The following is a 21,997-nucleotide window of genomic DNA, read 5'->3' as shown; positions in this document are numbered from 1 at the left end:
ACGACACGTACCTCCTAGAAAATGGCCGGTCTTTGTTCAAAATATCGTTCCTGAGTTTCTTGCCTAAACATGGACCTTTTATGTACTTTCTAGACCCCCTCATAAAGTATACAATCTATTGTTTAAACAACAATAAAATCAAATTATATATTTAAAAAAAATACTCGCGCAACAGTAATAGAGACTAGCTTCACAGTGGCAACACATCGAACAACGAGACTGTGATAAAATTTCAGCTACGAAGTATGCATGCATAGTTGTACGTATTCCTTTTACAAAGCTCGCTTCGTAGTGATTCACTCTGGAAGCCTATGGTTCATAACAGTTATCTGGCACCTATATCTTTACGATCTACCTACATATATGCGAGATCTGGCGGAGCATCTTATCTCCGAGACACTTCGCAGCAATGGTACATTCCCTGGAAGATTCAGCTGCCGCTAATGCATCCTTGAGGAGGGATGTCGCTTCATCTTTCCTGTCCGAAGATAACAGCTGGGCGACGTCGAGCAACAGGATAATGCCTTGGCAATGGCACTCTACTGGGACCACCGATAAGGACAGCAGTAGTTCACGAATGACTTCGCAGACTTCACAATCTGTCAGCTCGCTGCCTTGCAGCTGTGCCTGTGAAAGTAATTACACGATCAAAAAACATGTACTCGTAGAAACTTGCAAGTTTTATAGATTTGAGCATTTGTGATTTTTAATTTTTCTTCTACAGGACATAGAAGAAAAATTAAAAATCAAGCAAAATTTCACTCTGTGCATGTTCTATGGCCTATCTCACTGAAAAGCCACCATTATCTGCTGTGTGCGCTTCATTTTCATTTCACCAAACACAGGTAGCACCAGCATACAGAACAAGGCTAGAACAAGAGGAATGGCATGTGAGGAATGCAAAAGGAATGCATGCAGTCGGCATGTGACGTTGTAGGGCCTACAACAATGTCACATGCCGACTGTGTAGGCACAATGTACAGCAATGCCTACAATGTAGGCAGCACTACCTGTGTGAAGTGATGTGAATGTGAAGTAGGCACAAGAAAAAATGGCGGTGTTTGCGTGGGAGAGGTCATTGAAAATCCATGGGGTGAGATTTTGCTTTATTTTTAATTTTCTTTCTAGGTGACCACAGCACTTACAAAAAATTCAAATGAAACTTCAGATAAATGGTTATCAGTCTGCAAAGTTTGGGATAGGTCAAACCTAGTCTTCTATTTTTACAGTGCGTTCGAAATGTGTAACGTTTGCTAGACTAACCCTGTACGTGCACAGGCTTCGACGGATGAGATCATCAATTGATTGTTTGAGATTCTAATGCAATGAGGTGATGAGGTGACATCTAATATGGCTCGAAAAACCTGTCTCATTCGTCAAGCTCTCCATCGGGAGCCATCATGCAAAATATTTTCGCTCTGTGGTACATTATAACTAGACCCTGAAGTTTTCGGGTTTTATATTTTTCCAAATTCGGGGGGTAGAAATCGGGTCAATAAATTGATGACGAAAATTCATGCAAATTCGGGCTGAAAAATTACCATCAGACTGAGTTCGGGGAGAAATCGGGCATTATTGTAGAATAAACGTTCACTGTACTGTTTATCCAGAGTGCCAGAAGTAAGGGGCCAGTCGCATATTTTGTGAGAAACTACTATGTCGATGCCTTGAGGTGCCTAGCCTAGGTGCAGTTTTGCAGGTAGAAATCGGGTTTAACCCTAGATAGGTGAACCTCAATTCGGGGTGCAAATTCGGGGAAAAATCGGGTTTAACCCTAAAACATCAGGGTCTAATTATAACTAAAGCCTGGGGTTTTAGGGTTTCACCCGATTCTTCCCCGAATTGAAGGTTGCCTCTTTAGGGTGAAACCAGATTTTTACCCGGCAAATTGCCCTCACGGAGACGTCCGTACGAATGCACGCTATAGCTTGTTTGGCAGCAAATGCAGTTATACCACCACTTGTACCGAAGCAGTTCAGTTAGTTTGTAGTAACGGAGTCCGATTTCTCCCCGAATTTAGCGTACTGGAAGTTTCTCCACCCGAATTTGCATTAATTTAGAGCGCACGTTTATTTACCCGATTTTTACTCCCCGAATTTAGAAAAAAAAATATTTCCCAAAAACTTCGGGCTCTAATTATACCTACGCAACTAAATTTACAAAAACAGTCTGAGAAAGCAGCCGCGGACGACCGACACAGTCCTCCCGTGACGTAGGGAAGGCCCCGTGGCTGTCCTTGAGTTTGCTGACCAAGACCGAGGGAGACTTCGCCTCCTGGATGCCGGCCAATAGGAGGACACGAAGGGCAGACACTTCCCAAGCCTCAAGGCAGGGTAAGGCAAGAGCAAGCAAAGCAAGGATAGTCCATGAGGAAAACCCGAGACTGGGAAAAAGACGAAAAACAGACGACACAACACAAAGTCGTCTGTTTGTCTGTTTTTCGCCGTCTGTTTCGTCTCGTCGTCTGTTTTTCGTCTTTTTCCCAGTCTCGGGTTTTCCTCATGGATCTTAGCCACCAGCTCGCTTGCTTTTTAACCATTTTATCTGTATCAAGGATAGTCCTTTCTTCAAAAGTGGAGAATTTTTTTTAAGGTGCACAGTACAGAGGCCTCGCCCGCGCTTTATAGGTCACCTGCACTCGTTGCTCTATTGCGGGAGCTGATTTTGTTTGTCGCAGGACACGCAGCAGCAAAAAACAAACAAAAAGTAAAATTGGGGTTCGCCTCGGTGCTCTTTCAAACGCGTCGATGTAATCCTCACCTTCACTACTTTTGCGAAGCTGGAAAAAAAGTATCCCCAGCTGCCAATGTGGAAGAACTGAGCGCAGGCAGCCACACAATTCGTCAGCGCCCTGATCGCTTCGAGCACGGTAGGAGGGTGGCCCTTACTCAGCCGCAAGGTCTGTACGAGACGTTCAGACAGGATTTCCCACTCCGCCCAGGTTGCACCGCTCAATCTCTGGAAAATTTGGGGACGAGACAAACAAGAACAAGTTTTACCTGGTCTAACACTAAAACACAAGGGCCTAAACGTACAACACTATCGAGTAAACTTACGACACAAAAATAAGGCAGCGTTATCTCTATAGCCGTCAGACCCCTGTGCTGGTCGTGTAGCGTTCTGCATGTCACTTCCCACTGTTCTTTCGTCTGCATAAGTAGGTCATCTGACACGGATTCGGACAGACACTTGACTGCAAGGAGACAATTAGGAATCATAACTTGCCACTCGCTATATATGTACAACACACTACGTGTAGGGTTTGTAGAATAATACTGCAGAAGACACTCTATGGCAGCAGGAGGAAGTGGTGCTATCTTGTTGGTGCCTTCTGCTTAGTCTGCGTTGGTGCAGACTAAGACAGCAATGTCAGCGTGGTTGCCAGCTCAAAAAATGCACCTTCTGTCGGGGTACCGCCCTCAACTACCACACGGGTACCCTACCCTATGTACCCTAGACTAAGGTGACCGTCATCCACTTCGGAAGGTACACTGCAGCCATATGCACCAATTCGGCAACATGGGTGAATGAAAAAGATGTGAATGCAGGCATACAGATACTTTATAATTACGTTTTCAGTCTTCTCGATAGTGACTCCATAGAATATGGCAGCAAAAATCATTTTTCCGATGGTCACAACATTAGGCTCACACTTTGTACAACTCATCCATCCCATTGCCTTTGCCTTTGACATAACAAAGCTGTATAGCTGATATGGCTGTCAATCACAGTGTTTGACCATGCCCGCAGCATTTGCGAGAGTTACGGTGATAGTAGTGTGTATTTCCAAAACGTGAGACAACAACAGTGTTAAACTTACATAAACAATGTCCTTCCAATTTGGTATTTTTCAGTACACCACATAACGCAACTTGGCACAAGTTGCTAAGTGTTCCTATCGTGTCTTTCAAGTGTTCAAAGTCCCCTGAAAATCAAGAAATTTACACGTTTCCATCTATTCCATACATGTTCATTTTTATCTATACACATTTTCATCTATTTCTAGATTGTGAATTAAACGTCACAGTCTTTCTCCTTTTAGTATCATAATTTTCTGTTTCAACGGTCTGCCTGTGATAAATATAAATGTATATACGACGAGTTATGCAAAAATGGCATTACAAAAGCGTTGCCTACAGACAGGTTCGCATATGTTTTTAGATAATTTGTGCACGTACACAGAAATACAAGACAAGGACAACTGGTTTGTACCTGAACACTTATCTGAAGACGATAGGATATCGGGAACGCAGGAGTACAAAATGTCTACTATTAATTCCTTCTGTTTTCCATTCAGAAGAACGCAAGCTTTGTCCAAAAGCTGCGCCACCATTAGCAGCATTGGATACTTGTACTTTTCCGATATTCCGGAGCACATTGCCTGTTGGCAAAATCAGATAACGTGAGATAAAAATGAAGCAGTCATCAACAGTTTCTAAATTTTGCTATGCTGCATTTCCAGCTGGTATTAGGTAAGTACAAAGTACCATATTGGAAATGCACTTAAAGTAAAATACAAAGTACTGGGAGGAGTACCTCAAACTATTCATCAAGTACATTACAACATTTGGTGGTGACAAAATTTGAGAAAGTAATTATGTCTCGATTGGCATTTAGTAGGAATTTTTTGCAAGTGCTAGTTCTGAAGCCCAGCTAGTTTAGTGCGCACTCACGAACATGAAATGTAACAAATAGCATAATTTGCATTTCCATCTGAACAGGCAACCAGCTGTGCTAGTGCGAAGAAGTTGGTATTTGGTACTTGAGTACTTGAGTACTCGCAAGGTACTTACAGTACTTACGGTACTTACGGTACAGTACAGAGAAAGGTACTTACAGTACGGTACAAAGTACACAATTTGAAATGTACGTAAAGGAAAGTACAAGTATTCCAAAACGTACTTAAAATAGTTATTGTGTACTTGATACTTCAAGTACTCCCCACTCACTGCTTGTACATGCAGTTACAAGATCTCATTCGGATGGGTGCCTGCTCTACACTCTCTCCTATATTTTTTTCTCAAACACAGCCACGTATACGCAAGAAACAAAAATGTAACGTAACGCTAATGGTAATAAACAAGTGCGGGTTTGTGTCCAACGTACCGCGAAGACTTTTAGTGGGAAGCACTCGTCCGGGAATGGATTTCTGGTCCCACCGGACTCCATGTAATGCACAATGAAAAGCAGGAAGGCGTCGAAGTCCAGAAAGTAATTCTGAGCGAGTTCCTTGACGAGAGACACAAAGTTGGCAGCGCTTTTCGACGGTTCCTGCAGCTGGGCAGCGAAAGCACGCTCCATTTCAATTTGTAACAGGGATTTTGAAGGCTCGTCACTGCCCTTGTGGTCACAGGCGGGCCGGATGGTTTTCAAAATCTGCGGTGAGAAATGACACACTTAAAATGGCATTCTGGACTAAATTTGGGGTCTTCGTAACCTTGCCTAATTTATGCTACCCAAGTCTACATGTCACATGCTGTAGTATTGTTGCAAAATATTGTTTCCCCTATGTGACGCAAAGGTGTTGTAAAATTTGCATCATTCAGTTTGTCAGAAATATAGATAGACAGAAGATATCAGAAATAAGGATAGACACAGACTGAGAAGATTCCCTACGGTACAATAGATGGAACCCGCAAAAACATGTCATGGGTGTTAACGTGCCATTTTAAATAGCTGTGTAACTAACTAGCATTTGTATTTCACTTGTACGTAGTACTGTGTTGCAGTTACTACCTAATTATTTTTTATTAATTAGGTTAATTAATTTATTATTAATTAATTATATAGGTTATTACCTATTTTACTTTCAAATGACCTCCTCATCCTAACAGTCTCAAGAAGTTTCCTCAACAAAGGACATGACAAGCAGGGAAAGGTAACAGAAACTGCAACAGGAACTGTACTATATCGGAAATATAGCAGGTAACAGTAACAGAAACGGGGACGAAAATAATTTACGGTAATAGTTCGGATACTACTGGACCCAAATTACCACAATCGTTTACCATATCATCTAGATGCATTTATGAAATAGAGCGGAATGAAGTGAACTACAATTAACTGAGGAACTAAACTAAAATTAACTATCAAACTGGAGCATATAAGTAAACAGTATATAGTAGTAAGCAGAAGAAGCATAGTTCTGATACACTTATGGTGACTTGCAAGCTGTACACATGAGCAACATTCGTGGACACCCATGTTCACGTATCAGCTGTTCAAAGAAGCTACGTAGCGCTATATTTCCGAATAAATAAGTGTCTGCCATGTGCCCGTATCCCTAAAGTCTTCAAAATAGATTTCAGAACATATAAGTAGACGCGGTAACGGAACAATGGTGGTAACGGAAACTGAAACAGGAACAAATGTGGGCCAGTGACGGAGTCGGTAACGAAAACAAAGCTCACCTCACAAACCACTTGGACACATCCATCTCCAACAGCGAGATGAACAAGTTCTTCGATCACCCTCAGAGGATCCTGCAGGCATAGGCTGACGAACCCCTCCGAAACCTGACGCCCAACAAGGGATGGCAAATTAGAGGTGACTTTTGAAGGAACTTTGCACGAGCGGTCATTACCTCAGACTCGTCAGGAGCACTGCAGACAGTATTGATCCTTTCAACCAACTGTTCCTCGAAGTTTGGTGTCCTTAACGTTCCACTGCAGCAGCCGTGCTGAGTAAGGCAGTGTTTCAGCATCGCTGTCTGCAATGCTAGTGGTGCAGCGGAACATGTTTTAATCGTAAGCTGTGGGCAGAGCATATATGCGGATTTTACTATAAATAGTTCACCTAACTATAAGTAACTACATATAACTATAAATAGTGCGCAGTAGTTCACCTGAGCGATAGACATTCCCGTTGCGCAAATGGGTACACTATGCAGTGTCTCACCTGAATTTGTACGCTAGTAGTGTTTTCATTGCAGTGTCATTACAATTTTTTTTCAGACCCTGTCACGATGCAAAAGTAGATATAATAATATCATATTTGCATCCATACAACAGCCGCTGGGCTCTTCAGTTTTGTTCCAGACCTTCAGCAGCATACGAAAGAAATATAAGAGAACTACAAAGGAAACACTATTAGGATATGTTCAGGCCAACTGTTTTGACTAACCCTGGCCAACGGCCAATAGCTAGTTTGATTTTGTGTCTACCGCCCCCACCCCCAGAAATGGTACCTATGGTAGCGCAGTTGGGAAAGGGAAATGTGGGGGAATCCTCCTCTCCCATGTAAAGTCCCCATAGAGCCCCTCCCGAAATATTTTTCTGTCTATGCAACTGATACAAGTGAAAGATATGTACCTCTTTCAAAGGCGCAAAATTTTTCAGCCGATGAGCCACATGAAGTAGTTTCGGAAAAATCGCTGGGTGACTCAGAAGGCACAACTGGCTATGAAGACAATGAATGATTCTGGAAAACATTTTACTATCATTAATTACGCACAAATAAAAGTTCCTTCAATCGCAAGTTGGCAAGTTAAGTTCTATACCTGTCATTTTTTATAAGTGTGCTTTCATTTAGGATCCAGGCAAGCAATTCTGAAATCAAAGTAAGTTCTTACACTTAGTGTTGCTCCTTCCAAACTTGAAATGTCTCATGTCATCATCTCTCATGCACTTCATCTTCAGTGGGGGAAATTATAAGAACAGGGTGCAATGCGGTAAAATAGTGGGCAACATTAATCGTCACTGCAGTGCTTCTCATACTCGTTTTAGAATGATAACTGCCATCTAGAGTGCTTAGGATGTGTTTTATCTAACCTGATAGTATCAACTCTCAACAAGTAGGAAGCACGTTTTACGTTCGGGAATGCTATATGCCATGGGCTTATGCAGTTCGGTGTTAATCCTAACTTTGCCAACTAAATTTCGTAACTTTGTGAGCAAAAGCTACACTTTTCTTGGAAAAAGTGAAAACTCAGTCATGCAGGAAGCCATACCTGCACAGTCTGCTGGATCTCCTCCAAGGCAATTCACTATATCATCCAATCTATCACAAGCATCTTCCACCGCATATCCTCCAGCCCTGTTCTTCTCTACGACATCCTTCAACTCTCTGACGCTCTTTAAACTGTCGTCCAGTGGAACAAACTCGAACACCGCATTCAAACAGGCATCGAGAGCTTCAAGAGCAGGAAACATAGTCGAAGCCTCCGTCGGTCGATCCCATAAGCCCTGCCTGGTTAACAATGTACTCAGGTAATCACTGCTGGTTTCACTATATTTCTGTCTTTCTTCAGCAAGCAACTGCTGCACATCTTCGTTGCACAGCATACCTGCAAGTACACTAAGAAATCCACCTTCGGATGACTTCAGCGCACTGCGTACGTCTTCAACATCGAGGCTGCACTCGTATCTAGAGATCCGCGCGGAGTAGACGTCCTCAGAACACTCTTCCCGTACGTTGATGTCCGACACCCAACGATTCGCACGCTGAAAACCGTACCTTGTTGGCAGCAAAAAGTTGCTGAAGAACTGCACGATGACTTGCACGGTACAGACAGTTCTGGCAAGAATAATGTGCCCCGCTGGCTTACTAGGAAATGTGACAATGTAGTCTGTACAGGATGCCAGTAGGTCAGAGGATGAAGCACAAACGCTTCTGACTGCATTGGGGCCGTTGTCGATGCCATCTGTGAAGGCTTCGTGTTGTAATGATGACAGCGCATCGAGAATGTCATCTTTGGATTGCCGGAAGGCTGGAATAAAGATTACGTAGAGTTTGCTACGGTGTACTGCAAGCCGCAATACTGTGCTAGTGCTACTGTATGCTGCGTTGGGGGGTATTAACCAGGGAAAGGTAACGGAAACAGTGACAGAAACAGAAACGGATATTGCAAACTTCGAATACCTGAAACACAAACAAAATTTACGGGAATATACGGGAATTTACATGTACTGCAGGACCTGAATTATTACACTGCTTTGCCGCACCACTTGAATAAATTTATTAAATAAAGTTGAATGGAGCGAATGCTATGCGAATGCTAATGCTACTGTATGCTGCGTTGCGGGGGTATTAACCAGGGACAGGTAACGGAAACAGTGACAGAAACAGAAACAGATATTGCAAACTTGGAATACTAGAAACACAAACAAAAATAATTTACGGGAATAATTCGTGTACTGCAGGACCCAAATTATTACACTGCTTTGCCACACCATTTGAATAAATGTATTAAATAAAGCTGAATGAAGCGAACTAAAATTTATGGTGGAAGGAAAGCTAAAATGAACTATCATAATGGAGCATATCTATAGTATATAGTAAACATAAGCACAGATCTTATACGCTTATGGTGACTTGTAAGCTGCCCGCGTGACTAGCATTTGTGAAGACATTGTTCATATATATTAGCTACTCAAAGAAACCACGTACTATATTTTTGATTAAATGTTGTCCGTTGTGTGCACATATGCCTAAAGTCCTCGAAATATATTTCAGAATATATACATAGAGGTATTAAGTTTTGTTACTGTCTCAAGGCTTACAGAAAAAATAAAAAAAAGGAGGGGGGAACAACAAACATGAGAGTACCAAAATCCAAAACAGAACCGAAAACAACAATAGTGGTAACGGAAACTGAAACAGATATGGGCCAGTAACGGAGGCGGTAACAGAAATGAAACAGATTTCATTACCTTTCCCTGGTATTAACGAGAGGCTCTTTCCTTTTTTTTTTTCTTTTTTGCTAGGTCTTGGCCATCCTGATCCTCACTCTTATTGCATTCACCGTGCATTTGGTGTTCCTAGCTAGGTGTGTGAAGGTAGTGCCCTCTAAAGATGTGGCATCAGTGAGTACACCTTATTATGACACTAAACGATAGTGATATACATAGTTCATAGGTAAAGATTTCATTGCACGGTTATCTAATCAAGACGAACAGAAAACCTGCAGCACAAGGCACACTATAGACGATGTCATGTACCTTGTATGGGTTCGATGTACACAGACCAAGCCAACACAGACACAAGGCAGAGCCATGTATGATACGAATCTTCCGTATAGCTGTGAGCCTTTCTCAAAAATGCCAGCCTTATGGATTTAGGAAGGGCCTTTAGTGCCTTCGGAGAGAAATATACGTCAAATAAATTATATTTCTCATATGACTCCTTATTAATGCGCACAAAACAACATTCGTACCTGAATGAAGTGGTCCGTCCAGCCGCAACGTTCTATTACGGCAAAATAGATCCGAATGCTAAATCTCGGAATATTATCGAGGATTGACTCGAAATAGCTCAACTCTTCTTTCTTCAGAATGCCGGAAGTCCTGTAAGGTAAATTTGCGCTGGTATTTGAATAAACCTACAAGAGCGTTTTCAAAGAGAGACGCTGGTAGATCAGTTCAGTAGTAGTTCATTGGCTTCCCATTGTCTTCCTTTTTGATTAATTGACAAGAGATTCTGGTAGGTGATTCCAGTCACAGATCGTCTTAGGAAGGAAGAAGTGCATGAAGAAATTTTTGTGACAGTGTAGAGTTTTAATCTTGTGGGCATGATCATGACACGAAGAAATGTAGTCAGCAGGGAAAAAAAAACCATCACGTGTACTTGTGTTATGAAACAATTTGTGAAAAGGACACAAGCGTGAAACTGCTCGTCTGCAGGAGAAAAGTACAATGCCAAGGTCCTGGTTTAATTGTGAACCGCTCCGGTGGAAATTGGAAATGATGGTCAATTGGATGAAACCTGCGGCCCTGTTCTGAACTGATTCCAGAGCATGTACTTGATATACCTGATGTGGGTCCCAAACATTGGAGGCGTATTCTAGCTTGGATAATACGAAAGCGCGATATGATAGACACTTAATGTGAGATGGAACGAGTGCAACATGGTGACGAAAATAGCCAAGGGTCCTGTTGGCTTCTGAGACAATTTTATCGGTGTGATAAGACCAGCGCATGGTCGATTTCAAATGCGAATATGATTTCCTTCGTAATTTTAACGTAGCAAGGTGAGTCCAAGTTGTTAGGAATGCAGAAGTGATTCTACACTTTATTTCTGAGCACCCTGTATTTTAGTCCAAGAGACACCAAGGTAACAAAAACTAGAAAACTTGGGTGTTCACTTACACTAGTACATTGCAGAGTAAGGCACAATGCATTCTCTTATCAACATTATCCTTTGTGACAGCACCCTTATAGGCATTCTGAACTCCACGGCTTACGGTCTCACTGTACGTTGCGCATTCGTCCAGTTCTGTAGCCGGTCCACAGACCTGTAAGAAAGCAACAATTGGGAGCTTTTTTGTGTGTTTGTTTTTCTATTTACCTGTTTGCTGAGTAAGCGTTCTGCAGAACGCAGGGACCCGTAAAGCAAGGCTATGTCCCGGCCGTATTCAAACGAACCCTCCATTTGTTCAAACCACGATGGCTCAAACGACGCGCACGGATGCGTTCTTCAAACTAGGTAAATGTCCCGAACACTACTTCGTGTGATTCGCCGGGAAAATGAGAAACTAAATCCGTGAACACAGAATGAGAGGTTATAGGTTAAACCATAATTAAACGAAATAGTAACTGCAATGGAAAAAAGACGAAAAACGCAACACTTAGCACGTTTACACAACGCATTGCAGACGACTATGGGGAGAGTGAGTGAAGCGACATCTCACGTAATATGCGTGTCTAAGTTTCGACCGAAACCAAAATAAATATAAATTTAAACTATTTCTCACAAGTTCACGATGCGATAGCCCAAGTATCCGTGATTATATGAAGCCAACTTCAACTCAGGTGTGTGGGTGTGGTGTTGCGTGTCGAACGATGGCGCTAGCGCCGTGATAAAAATGGCGCTCTCTATTGCTTTTACGCATGTGCGTATAGTTAGTGGAATTTTCAACGCAAATGCGAATAAATTTGCCTCGTGCTTAGCCGTGGGGTGTGATGTACAATACCGATGCAAGAGCACAACACCTAAACGCCGAAAAACCTATCCTTTTCACTGGTGGCAACCGCGACGGCGGAAAGCGTACATGGAGGATCATCTCACGAAAGGAAACAAGGAGTTCCTACAAGAAGTCGCGGAGAAGAAATTTCTACAGCCCGGAGAGAGTCCCTTGAGAGAGGAACCGTGGGAAAAAGGACAGTGGACGCCAGAGTCTATAAGGACGGGACTCATCGCACGGAAGATCGGCATCTACCCCATGTGGACAAACACCGGTAAACGCATCCTCACAACGCTCCTCCAAGTCCTGGATAACCATGTCATCCACTACACTCCCCCCGAAGTGTACGCGCAGACCCGATTTGGCTTCAGGGCCAAAGGGCGCGGCGCATTAGTTGTGGGAGCAAGCAGTGCAGACCCCGACATCTTTAAAGCTCCATACCTTAAAATCTTCGAAGAGTCCGGAGTCAACCCCAAGCGTAAGCTAACCAGATTCCTGATCACGGACGACGCCAAGATTCAGCCTGGCACCCCACTCACTGCCGCTCACTTTAGGCCCGGAGACTACGTCAACGTGTACGGCAAAACGATCGGCCACGGCTTTCAAGGGGTCGTCAAACGGTGGAAAATGAAAGGAGGTCCCGCCTCTCACGGGACGACGAAAGCACACCGAAGATTGGGGGCCATCGGGGGTCAGCGGGGCCTCATACTGAAGGGGAAAAAGATGCCGGGTCACATGGGACAGGAGAGGAGGTTACTCTGTGGTTTGAAGGTGTGGCGGGTGAACACGAAGTACAACGTCATCTGGGTTCAGGGACCGGCCGTTCCGGGGCACGTCCACCATTACGTTCACATCTACGACACACAGATAGCGAAGAAGCGGCCGTCGGCGGAGAATCCGCCGCCGTTCCCGACGTACTATCCGGACCCGGACAACCCGTTGCCCGAAGAGTTGTACGACAAGGAGCTGCAGGTGTTCGACGCTCCCTCGATCACGTTTGCGGACGAAGAAGTCACGGAGAAGAAAAAGTTAAAAGTCAAGGCAAAAGTGAAGGGAAGGCGATAGACTATACGTAGAGACATAGTTGTAAAATATGCTGTTAGAACGATCAGTCCTTGTGTGCCGTTTGAATTAAAATGTGTCATGTTTGTAGTCGATGCATCGTAGTATTGAAAGTTGAGGGACTAATGCCACCTGTAGCAGGGGAGATTGTCCAAGTTCCTTGGTCATTTTAAAGATTTCCTTTTCTTCGGTTGCACATTTAAGAATGTACATTCTTAAAGGGCCAATGAATCGACGCTTCACCAGTGGCTTAGCCAGAACCGCAAGCTTCGAGGGGGACTGTTACACTGTAACGGTAGCACACATGAAAACAGTTGGGGGTATTACCAAACATTTGGGGGGGCATAGGGCCTGGATAAACCCTTGCACTTCACATTACTTCCTTCGTGGAGCAGTCTCGGGGTATCTACCGCGTTGTAGCCTTCAAGCTCCCTGACTTTTCCAGGTTTCTACTATTTCAAGCGAACTCCCTGGCCAAAAGAAGAGGGAACTTGGTGGCTGTTCTCGCGTTTCGAAAAAAAAAAAAAAAATCACTCATAAAATCGATTATTTATTGAATCATATGGATCATGTATAGAGACAAACATGTTACTGCTTAAGGGCACTTTTTCTCCCCCTGCAATAAGGAGACCTTGTAGTGTGCCTAATTTATGACCCTTGTCTACCTTCTGTAAAGGGTCACTTATTAGTGAGGTTGCCATACTATTGTGCCTCCGAGCTTGTCGTACAGTCAAACTCCTTTACAACGAAACTCAGGGGACAGCAAAAAAAATTCGCAGTAAAGGTATTTTCGTTAAAAAGGATGTCCATTATTGGACCTATAGGCTCCAGCGAGACCGCAAAAAAAAATTTGCTGTAGTGGTATTTTCGTTAAAAAGGTGTTCGCTATAAAGGAGTTTGACTGTACTGGCAAACCGTTCCTTACAGCAACAACGCTGCGACACCACAGTAGAAATATGAAAGCCTCAGAACAGCCACTTTTCAACGTGCATCACTATTCCACCGCACCGACTGGCACTCAATGCGTTACGGAGTCATGGCACTTCTCTGACTCCCCCCATAGGCACGATCACCATCCTGCCACTGCATCTAAGCCAGAAATGCGACGCATGCTCAGGTGTGGAAGAAACACGTTTATTCCCTTCCCATCGTTGCCGACACGTTTTAACGGTTGGACTTGGCCACACGCTCCAATTCATCCTTCTTCTTGATGGCGTAGCTGTTGGATGATCCCTGAAAAAGGTGTTTCTGGCATCAACACCACACTCTCTGATGGATCACTGGTAATCCCATTCATAACCAAGCTTTGCAGCGGCCAGTCACAGAAACTGAGTTATGGTTACGGTTATTCTGCTTCAAAATGTAAGTAGATACACTTACCAAGTACCTTAGTTACATATTGATTCCAAAATATTTTTTTACAGGCAAGCATCAAAATACTCACTAGAAATCATTACTTCAGCTGCCAATCAATCAACGTTGTTGCAATGTAGAGCCCAACCCAACTGCTGAGTGTTCGTCGAGTTTTCTAATGTTACTAACGCTATCAAATGTCCTCTTAATATATAGTTGGGGCATGCCCTTTCAGGGTTACACCCGATATTTAACCCCATCCCCCAATTCAAATCAACAAATCCGGGGTTTAACCCGATACATCCCCAAAAACTGCTGGCCCAGGTGGATCACAAGTGGCACAGAAGTTTGGAAACTGTTCTGTAACTGCATAAATTTGCTCATACAAACTGTCAGGATGGGGACCCAGCTGCCTCTTAGACGCATGGACTGAATATGGATACTCCATCTCCTGGTATGTTGTGTGTATTATGCTGAGTAAACTGTAGATGTACACCCGATTCAATCGAATTCTGCCAGAACTGGGCTGAAGCAGAGCTACACTTGTTGAAAACTGCCGCGATACGGTGCTGCACGCTTGCGCTGAGAAGCAGACACGTATAAATAAAAGAAAGCATTCAAATGCAAGCAAGCTGGTGTTAACCACAGGGTGTCTACCTGCGTTTTATGTTGCTGTCCGCCTCAGGCTCAAGGAAACGATACTATGTATAGACACTTTAAAGCCACTTTGAATGTTCCGATGGAGAGTTTCTGAAATAATTTATTTTCGGACAGATTTTGTGGTGCAAGCCCGAAAAATTGGTCTGCGACTGTATTCACGTTTGCCAATGTGGAGAAAGGCAACGCACAAACTGCAGCTCATGACAAAAATTGTGTTGAAACCGAAACTATAACCCAACCAAGGACAGGCACGTGTGCATAAGATTCCTAGCAGTCACTAGTGTTAATGCACTTGCAAAACCCCCTGCTCTACAGTGCTGCATGGATGAGATTTTTGCCATCCGCGCACACGTTATCCGCATCCACGACATACACAACAGTTTACATCCGCATCCGATCCACCGAGCAAAATTTGCTAATGCGCTAAATTTTTATCCGAATCCACAAGTATCTTGCGGATATCCGCTTCCATCCGCGGATGGTGCGGGGCTCCACCCCAGACGCCAACCGCTCTCTCCTCACCCACCTTGGCAGCATTAATGAGTTCGTCAGCCAAGCACTCCGCAATCGTCTTGATGTTGCGGAAGGCGCTCTCACGGGCACCCGTACACAGGAGCCAGATGGCCTGGTTCACCCTCCTCAGCGGAGACACATCTACTGCCTGCCTGCGCACCGTACCGGCACGACCGATACGCGTAGAGTCTTCCCGAGGTCCGCTGTTGATAATGGCGTTCACCACAACTTGGAGAGGGTTCTACGAGAGAGAGACATTGTGGAGTCGACGCATAAAAAAAATCCCAGTACTTGTGGCACGCTGGGTACGAGAAACTACATCTACACACTTAGTGCGCTAACTTTTAATGTCATTCGTGCAGTGCCGCAGAGACTGTTCCGCTAACACCTACGGTAACAATTTCACTTTTCGTACGACCCGTTTCTGCCATAAAATACAATATGACATCTTTCTACCGAAGTACTTTTCATATAAAGAACATTCCAGTTGTTCGGGCTCTCCAAACAAAACTAAAATGGTTACCGACCACGCCATTAAAATATATTAAATCCCATTCAAGTGAAAATCAAGATATAATTAAACAAAATCTAATTTGGACATGTAAGCATCATATATATCTTCAATCTCATCATTGTGGCATTTAATATCATCAAACAGGATAGGCGGCACTAGGTTAATACACGATGGCATTCGAGATTCGAATGCTGTGGAGTCACTGGGGGGTGGTGCAGGTGGTGTGGGTGACGTACTGCACCAGTACTGGCGCTTCCTCGCGTTCTCCACGGCACGATGACGGCAAAAGAAACACGAGGAGCTGTCTCGAAACACATTACTTTTTCCTGAGTGGGCTATTTATCGTGTACCGTGTGATAGACGCAAAGAGCACCCTAGTGATTGTGTCATTTTTCTTGCCCATGTCACATACCTCTCCGGTGAGGAGGTGAATGATCTCGAAGGCGTGCTTGACAATTTTAACAGCCAGCAGCTTCTTGCCGTTGTTGCGGCCGTGCATCATCATGGAATTTGTGAGACGTTCCACAATGGGACATTGTGCCTTGCGGAAACGCTTGCTCGCGTATCGTCCCGACGAGTGTGGGAGGTACTTTGCATGCTTCTCCTTCACGGCAATGTAGTCCTAAAAAAGACAACGTCGACGAACAATGATGAAGACAACGTATCGTGAAAACCGCGTGGTTGATCTTACAGTCAGACCGATGTCGCTGACTTGGACGTCACTGGAGCTCCAACGTCCAAAAAGCTTGATTTCCATCTGTTCACTCGGAACACCAACGGTGGTCGGCGCGCTATCGTCCCAATCATCCATTCTGGAACTACGAGGTAATAATGAACAAGCTGAGACAGGAGGCAATCGAGCAGTGCCACATGGCACGCAAAGAATTGCAGAAACGTACCGTAACAAACTTTCGAAAAAGGACAAAATGCACAAAAATGTATGTGCAAAAATATCATGCGACTTCTATGCGCGTATAATGGTCTTGACTACCGCGATCTTGGCAATAGTTATCGTGGATCGGACGGCATGACCACGACTAGGCTTAGCAAACGGTACTAGTAAAACATGCCGGATTAAATATTGCTCGCAAGTTTCCAATCAGATTCTTCTATTAAAGCGTATAATGTTAGAATACCATGCTTGTAGATCGCAATACATGGGTTGGTACGAAATTCATTAAACTTAGTCCAATATTATATTCCGCAAAGTAGACACTTACTTTCTTCGGAGGCGAAACACGTCGAAAAAGACCGGATCCACTACGGGGCTTTGCAACTTCCGCTTGGGGATGTCCCCCTTGTGGCTGTAGTAAAAAATACGTCCAACAGCAACTTTCACGGAACTTTTCTTTTCTTTTTCTAAACTTTGAGTCTTTGGGCGAAGTTGATTTTACGAAATAAAATAACATTATTTGTATTTCAATGGTAATGGCACACACCCGTCGATAGTTGATGGCTGCAGGCTGCAGTGCAGATTGAGTGTATGTCATAATAAGTTTTCCCATAGCACGTGACACAGTTTGTTCGCAACACAGAGTTATTCCACCTTCTGAGTATTCGAGCAAAACAATTTGTAATCACGAAGAAAACGAGTTTTGAAATTTCTCGACACTAGCCAGGACGACTAGCGACACGGCCAGGCTACAGCCAGTCAAAATCCGACGCCATCCTTTTTCATTAAATTATTATTTTTACTATATTTTTAATTCCGTGTTAGCGCCGCGAAGCAACTGTACCTATAAGAGGCGTACAAACGTGGACAGGAAGGAGAGGGTGCGTCCCGGGCCGACTTCAGGGGCGATCTGTCCGAACGTCAGAACCATAGAAATCATAAGAAGTATGGTCCGAGCGCAAATCCACAGGCAGCTGAAATGCGGGGTCACTGGTCAGAATTTCTTACAAAATATAGACAATTGGGAAATGCCTTGTGACCCCGATGGACTTTCTACGTATGAAGGGTGTCTTTTATTTTCTTCTTTTTTCTTTTTCTGAATCTTTAACAGGCCTAAAGAAAAAAAGCTGTGAGGGTAGCACTGATGCCATTTTTTGCTGGCGGACATCCTGTGAGAAAGAGCATGTAACTGCTGGACGACTAATTAACTTAAAATTAATTAATTAGCTTTTTTAATTAGACGTTTTCGCGAAAATGTGGCACGGCAGAATTGGAGGCAATCATTATTTGAATCCATCATCTTTCTTGAAAATCCTCAAACAAGAGCGTACTTTGAGATATAAAGGTACTGTCGCACACGGACATGTGTATGAAACGGATACGATAACGCTCGGCATCGCTTTACAGTCTATTTGGCCAAGTTCCACTTCAAAAAAATAAAAATGACTTTTAAAGATTTGCACTCCCTCTGCAACTAAGGATGCCCCATCGATAGTAACATCATGATAACGTAAGCCAGGCAAACGCATCGGAGCACAGCTCAGGCGATTGTCTTGAATTGTCTCCGAGCTCGTCTGCTTGGTCCGTTTCGCGTTCGCAGCGCATTATATTGAGTGATATACTAAGGGAAAAGTCTTCGATAAATACGCCGAATTTCGCCTACCAGCAGGGTTTTCCCTAGATCTCCTTGGTTTTCTGCAACACCCCTTAAATTTCTTAGATTGCCAAATACAGCCCAGAATTTACGGAAGGCGCCAAATACAAACTGAAGGCGAGCGGTGATGTTATTGGAGTGGCCCTCAATGCCCACCTTTTTGATTTCCCGCCACTCGTCAGCTTGTAACGACCGTAACGACGATGAAGCGATTAAGCCCCCTGGTCCGACTTCAGGTGGAGTTTGTCATAAAAACCCTCGAGTCTCCAGCGTGACCTTGGGGAGCCACCTCCAAGGAGCATATATGCTGTGTCCACTCTTCCTGAAGCGCTGTTTGTTTGTTTGGGTTGGTAAGTACAATCACCTTCTTAGCAGCAACAGGGCTCCTGGGTGAACTCTGAACATTCAGTTCAGTTCAGTTCAGTTTATTTTTGCACCAAAGAATGATCACCACCTTCTCCCCCTCAAGCAATGGGATAGGGTGCCGCCTCGGCGGCGAAACATCCCACCACATCATCATCATCACTTATTTGTTGTTGTTGTTGTTGTTGTTGGTACAATCATGCTTGGAAGAGACAAAGCAGTACATATAACAAAGCTTAATTTATTTGATACATTCATCCTGCACAAAGTCCAGGAAAACCTTTTACAAAACTACCCAACAGGTCATAGTGCTATACTCTGTTCTCACACACATATAGCTTTCATATATTTTTCTTCGAAGCACACAATGCAGATATGTTACATTTCATCCATCTACATACATGCACAGCGTCTTCACTATCCTCGGGCTTTCAATAAAATCGACTTATGTCCGTAATATGGCACTAAAGTATTGACAAAACTAAAAAGTCTGACTCTTTCGGGTAAAACACGACTCCACCAAACATCCGAACCGATTTTACTCCGGGACAGGTTAAACCATTTTACAGTCACGGGGAAGTTACTAGAAAAAGTAACCAAGTTACAGTTACAGTTAACCTGTAAATAGTAAATTGAGTCGCAGTTACTCTTTTAGAACTGTAACTATAGTTACAGCTACACTTATACCTAGTTCCTTTACAGTTACATTTTTAAGAAAGTCGAATAAGTGTAACTAAAAAAAAGCCTCACCGATTGTACTGTCCAAGAGTAACTATACCGTGTTATAAACAGATGATTTCCTATGCATGAGCCAGTGTAAGGTCTGAAGCCATCTTAGCTACGTATGAGAAGACAAAATTCGTGGAATTCTTGCCTGGGAAAAACAGCGCCTCGACGAAATTTCGCTAGAGAACTGACGCGCGGAACATATTGAAATACTACCTGAGTAACTTAGTGACAGTTACATTTTACAGTTACTTTATCCAAAAGCGGCAAGTAGTTAGTTATAAGTTACCTTTGTAGAAAAGTAATTGGTTACTGCAGAAAGTAACTAGTTACATTTACAAGTTACTTTTATAGAAAAAGTAATTGGTTACCGCAAAAAAAGTAACTACCGTAGTTACAGTTACAAGTTATTTGTAACTTACGACTGAAATTTTCTCCCAATAACAAAGGGCGTCCAAAGCTCGAATATCAGGTTTATAACGGAAAAGAGAGCACCGGATTTTCACACCGGAATTTGTGCGAGGCATTTAACCCGAAAAAGTCAGCATCCTCTGCAGGTTGTACCGTTGATGCACGAAGAAGAAGATCGACTAGATTCACTGAAGTAATGCGAGTAGAGTCTCCAAAGGAGTACAAAACTTCCGACACTGCATCAACTTATGTGCTGCCTTGCAATATGTAAACATAGAATAACAATAAAATATTACGATAGAAAGCTCATTCGACAGTCATTCATTCAAGTACACAGCAAAAATTCGTTATAATGAAATTTACGCGCAGTTTCACCCTGCTTCGACAGAAATGAGTGCGTTTTGAATCGGATTATTGCACGTTTACTGCCATCCCGCTCTGCTTGTTGCGCCAGACGAAGACCACACTGCAAACCCAACTTACATCTTTTTTTTTTCTTTTTCTACATAAATTAGAATAAGGCTACCAAGGCGTTCATCATTAAGGTTTGTTTGTTTGATTGAATACCTTTTTAAACACTACCGCGGTGTTTCCGCTAGCTTCCGAGGCTACCCTCACTGTTTTTGTGCAACTTTCGCTTACATCGAACATTTCCCGGTCCCGTTGAGTTCGTTATACCGTAATACGTCAACGTTGCCAGCGTTTTATGAGTTCACGATACAGCTATTTGGGATGACATACTACGTGAAAATACCTCCCATTTAGTGTTCCATTTAAAAGCCATAAAGGTAGACTCAATTCATATCAGACGAAGCCAAAGCAAGCATGTCAGATCACAGTTTTATCCACAGATTTGGAAACTATGGGGTGTAACGAAGTAACGAAGGTGGTCATCCGAAGCAAACAAACAAACAAAGTTCCACGCGTCCTTCCTCTCTCTAATCTCGTCTTCGTCTTCCGAGCACCGTTTGAACCAATGTCTCTTCTGCGATTTGGATGAAGCTCGCCATCTCCGTTCACTTGCGTGGCTGCTATACACCATCAGGTTTCGATTATTAGAACCCAGCCTACATTTTGTCCAAATAGCATTACCGTTCATGTGCAACCACTTTAGAAGTGAGATCTTATCTCTTACGTTGAAGAGTTCATTCCAAAGTCATCACCACCAAAATAAAGTTGTTTTTGTTCCGGTGCATTCCAACGAGAGTGTATGCAGCACGAAATCAAGATACGAGGTTCAACATTTCACGCTACACAATGTGAGAAAAGCCGTACATTAGTTTGTTCATACGCAGCAAACACTTCATGCGCACACGCACACACACTCATCCGCAAGCCAAAAATAAAATAAAATATAGAGAGCGTAACATGTAGTGTATAGTGAACTATCAAACACATGTTTACACTTGCGGCGCGCACGACAAGCGCTACGGAAGTCGGAAGCAACCGCGGACCGTTCCCACTTTAGCGAAATGGGTGCGGCTGGCAGTTGCACGTGCTGCCTGTGCTTCTAATCTCGCCGCTGGATCTCGACAGCCTCACCGACCAACCCCAGTTCGCAAAAATGGGAACGGTGCGTGAAAATTTCCTCCAATCCTGTCGCTTCCTTCTTGTTGTATACATAATTATAGTCACCAGAGAAGCAATATGCTTCAAGTTATACATAGTGCAAGTTCTCCGTATTCTATTTCGAGCTTTCTCAGAAAGTGTCATAAAAACTGTGCACCTTTAAAACGTACATGCGTAAAATGCAGAAATTTTTCGTATGACTATACGTGCACAGCGGGTATACGAGGCCTTCTATCAACACTGGCCGTCGTACCCATAATGCATTTCGCGTGATCTCCCAGAAAAGAAGCAAAGCGTGTATAAGATTGAAGAATTCTAACAAAACTATTTGTCATTTGTTTAAAAAAACTATGTCGAGTATATTAATGAAATTCCAGGCGT

At 43.4% G+C, this 21,997-nt stretch overlaps 4 protein-coding genes across 4 annotated transcripts; 1 reads left to right on the top strand and 3 right to left on the bottom strand.

Annotated features, from left to right (window-relative positions):
• Nucleotides 1-12: 12 nt before the first annotated feature.
• Nucleotides 13-6,511, bottom strand: LOC135369042 (uncharacterized). The gene is made up of 7 exons (XM_064602654.1): nucleotides 6,411-6,511; nucleotides 5,107-5,376; nucleotides 4,213-4,381; nucleotides 3,821-3,925; nucleotides 3,057-3,193; nucleotides 2,761-2,958; nucleotides 13-627 (listed from the first exon to the last, which is right to left on the bottom strand). Exons 2-7 carry the CDS (start codon nucleotides 5,299-5,301, stop codon nucleotides 352-354), a joined length of 1,080 nt encoding a protein of 359 aa, XP_064458724.1. The 5' UTR covers nucleotides 5,302-5,376; nucleotides 6,411-6,511; the 3' UTR covers nucleotides 13-351.
• A 3,419-nt stretch (nucleotides 6,512-9,930) lies between these two features.
• On the bottom strand, nucleotides 9,931-11,610 carry LOC135369506 (uncharacterized). Its single transcript, XM_064603089.1, has 4 exons — nucleotides 11,284-11,610; nucleotides 11,085-11,230; nucleotides 10,154-10,283; nucleotides 9,931-10,074 (listed from the first exon to the last, which is right to left on the bottom strand). The coding sequence occupies exons 1-4, from the start codon at nucleotides 11,365-11,367 to the stop codon at nucleotides 9,931-9,933; spliced, it is 504 nt and encodes a 167-aa protein (XP_064459159.1). The 5' UTR covers nucleotides 11,368-11,610.
• A 161-nt stretch (nucleotides 11,611-11,771) lies between these two features.
• On the top strand, nucleotides 11,772-13,051 carry LOC135368018 (large ribosomal subunit protein uL3m-like). The gene has a single exon (XM_064601101.1). It carries the CDS (start codon nucleotides 11,801-11,803, stop codon nucleotides 12,962-12,964), a length of 1,164 nt encoding a protein of 387 aa, XP_064457171.1. The 5' UTR covers nucleotides 11,772-11,800; the 3' UTR covers nucleotides 12,965-13,051.
• A 1,030-nt stretch (nucleotides 13,052-14,081) lies between these two features.
• LOC135369040 (small ribosomal subunit protein uS7) lies at nucleotides 14,082-17,300 on the bottom strand. Its single transcript, XM_064602652.1, has 5 exons — nucleotides 17,222-17,300; nucleotides 16,693-16,819; nucleotides 16,414-16,623; nucleotides 15,501-15,728; nucleotides 14,082-14,194 (listed from the first exon to the last, which is right to left on the bottom strand). Exons 2-5 carry the CDS (start codon nucleotides 16,810-16,812, stop codon nucleotides 14,126-14,128), a joined length of 627 nt encoding a protein of 208 aa, XP_064458722.1. The 5' UTR covers nucleotides 16,813-16,819; nucleotides 17,222-17,300; the 3' UTR covers nucleotides 14,082-14,125.
• Between the last annotated feature and the right edge of the window lie 4,697 nt (nucleotides 17,301-21,997).

Source organism: Ornithodoros turicata, chromosome 9 (assembly GCF_037126465.1).
Source record: "Ornithodoros turicata isolate Travis chromosome 9, ASM3712646v1, whole genome shotgun sequence".
Taxonomy (NCBI): Eukaryota; Metazoa; Arthropoda; class Arachnida; order Ixodida; family Argasidae; genus Ornithodoros; species Ornithodoros turicata.
The sequence above is the reverse complement of the archived record's forward strand: the minus strand, read 5'-3'. Positions and strand labels throughout refer to the sequence as shown.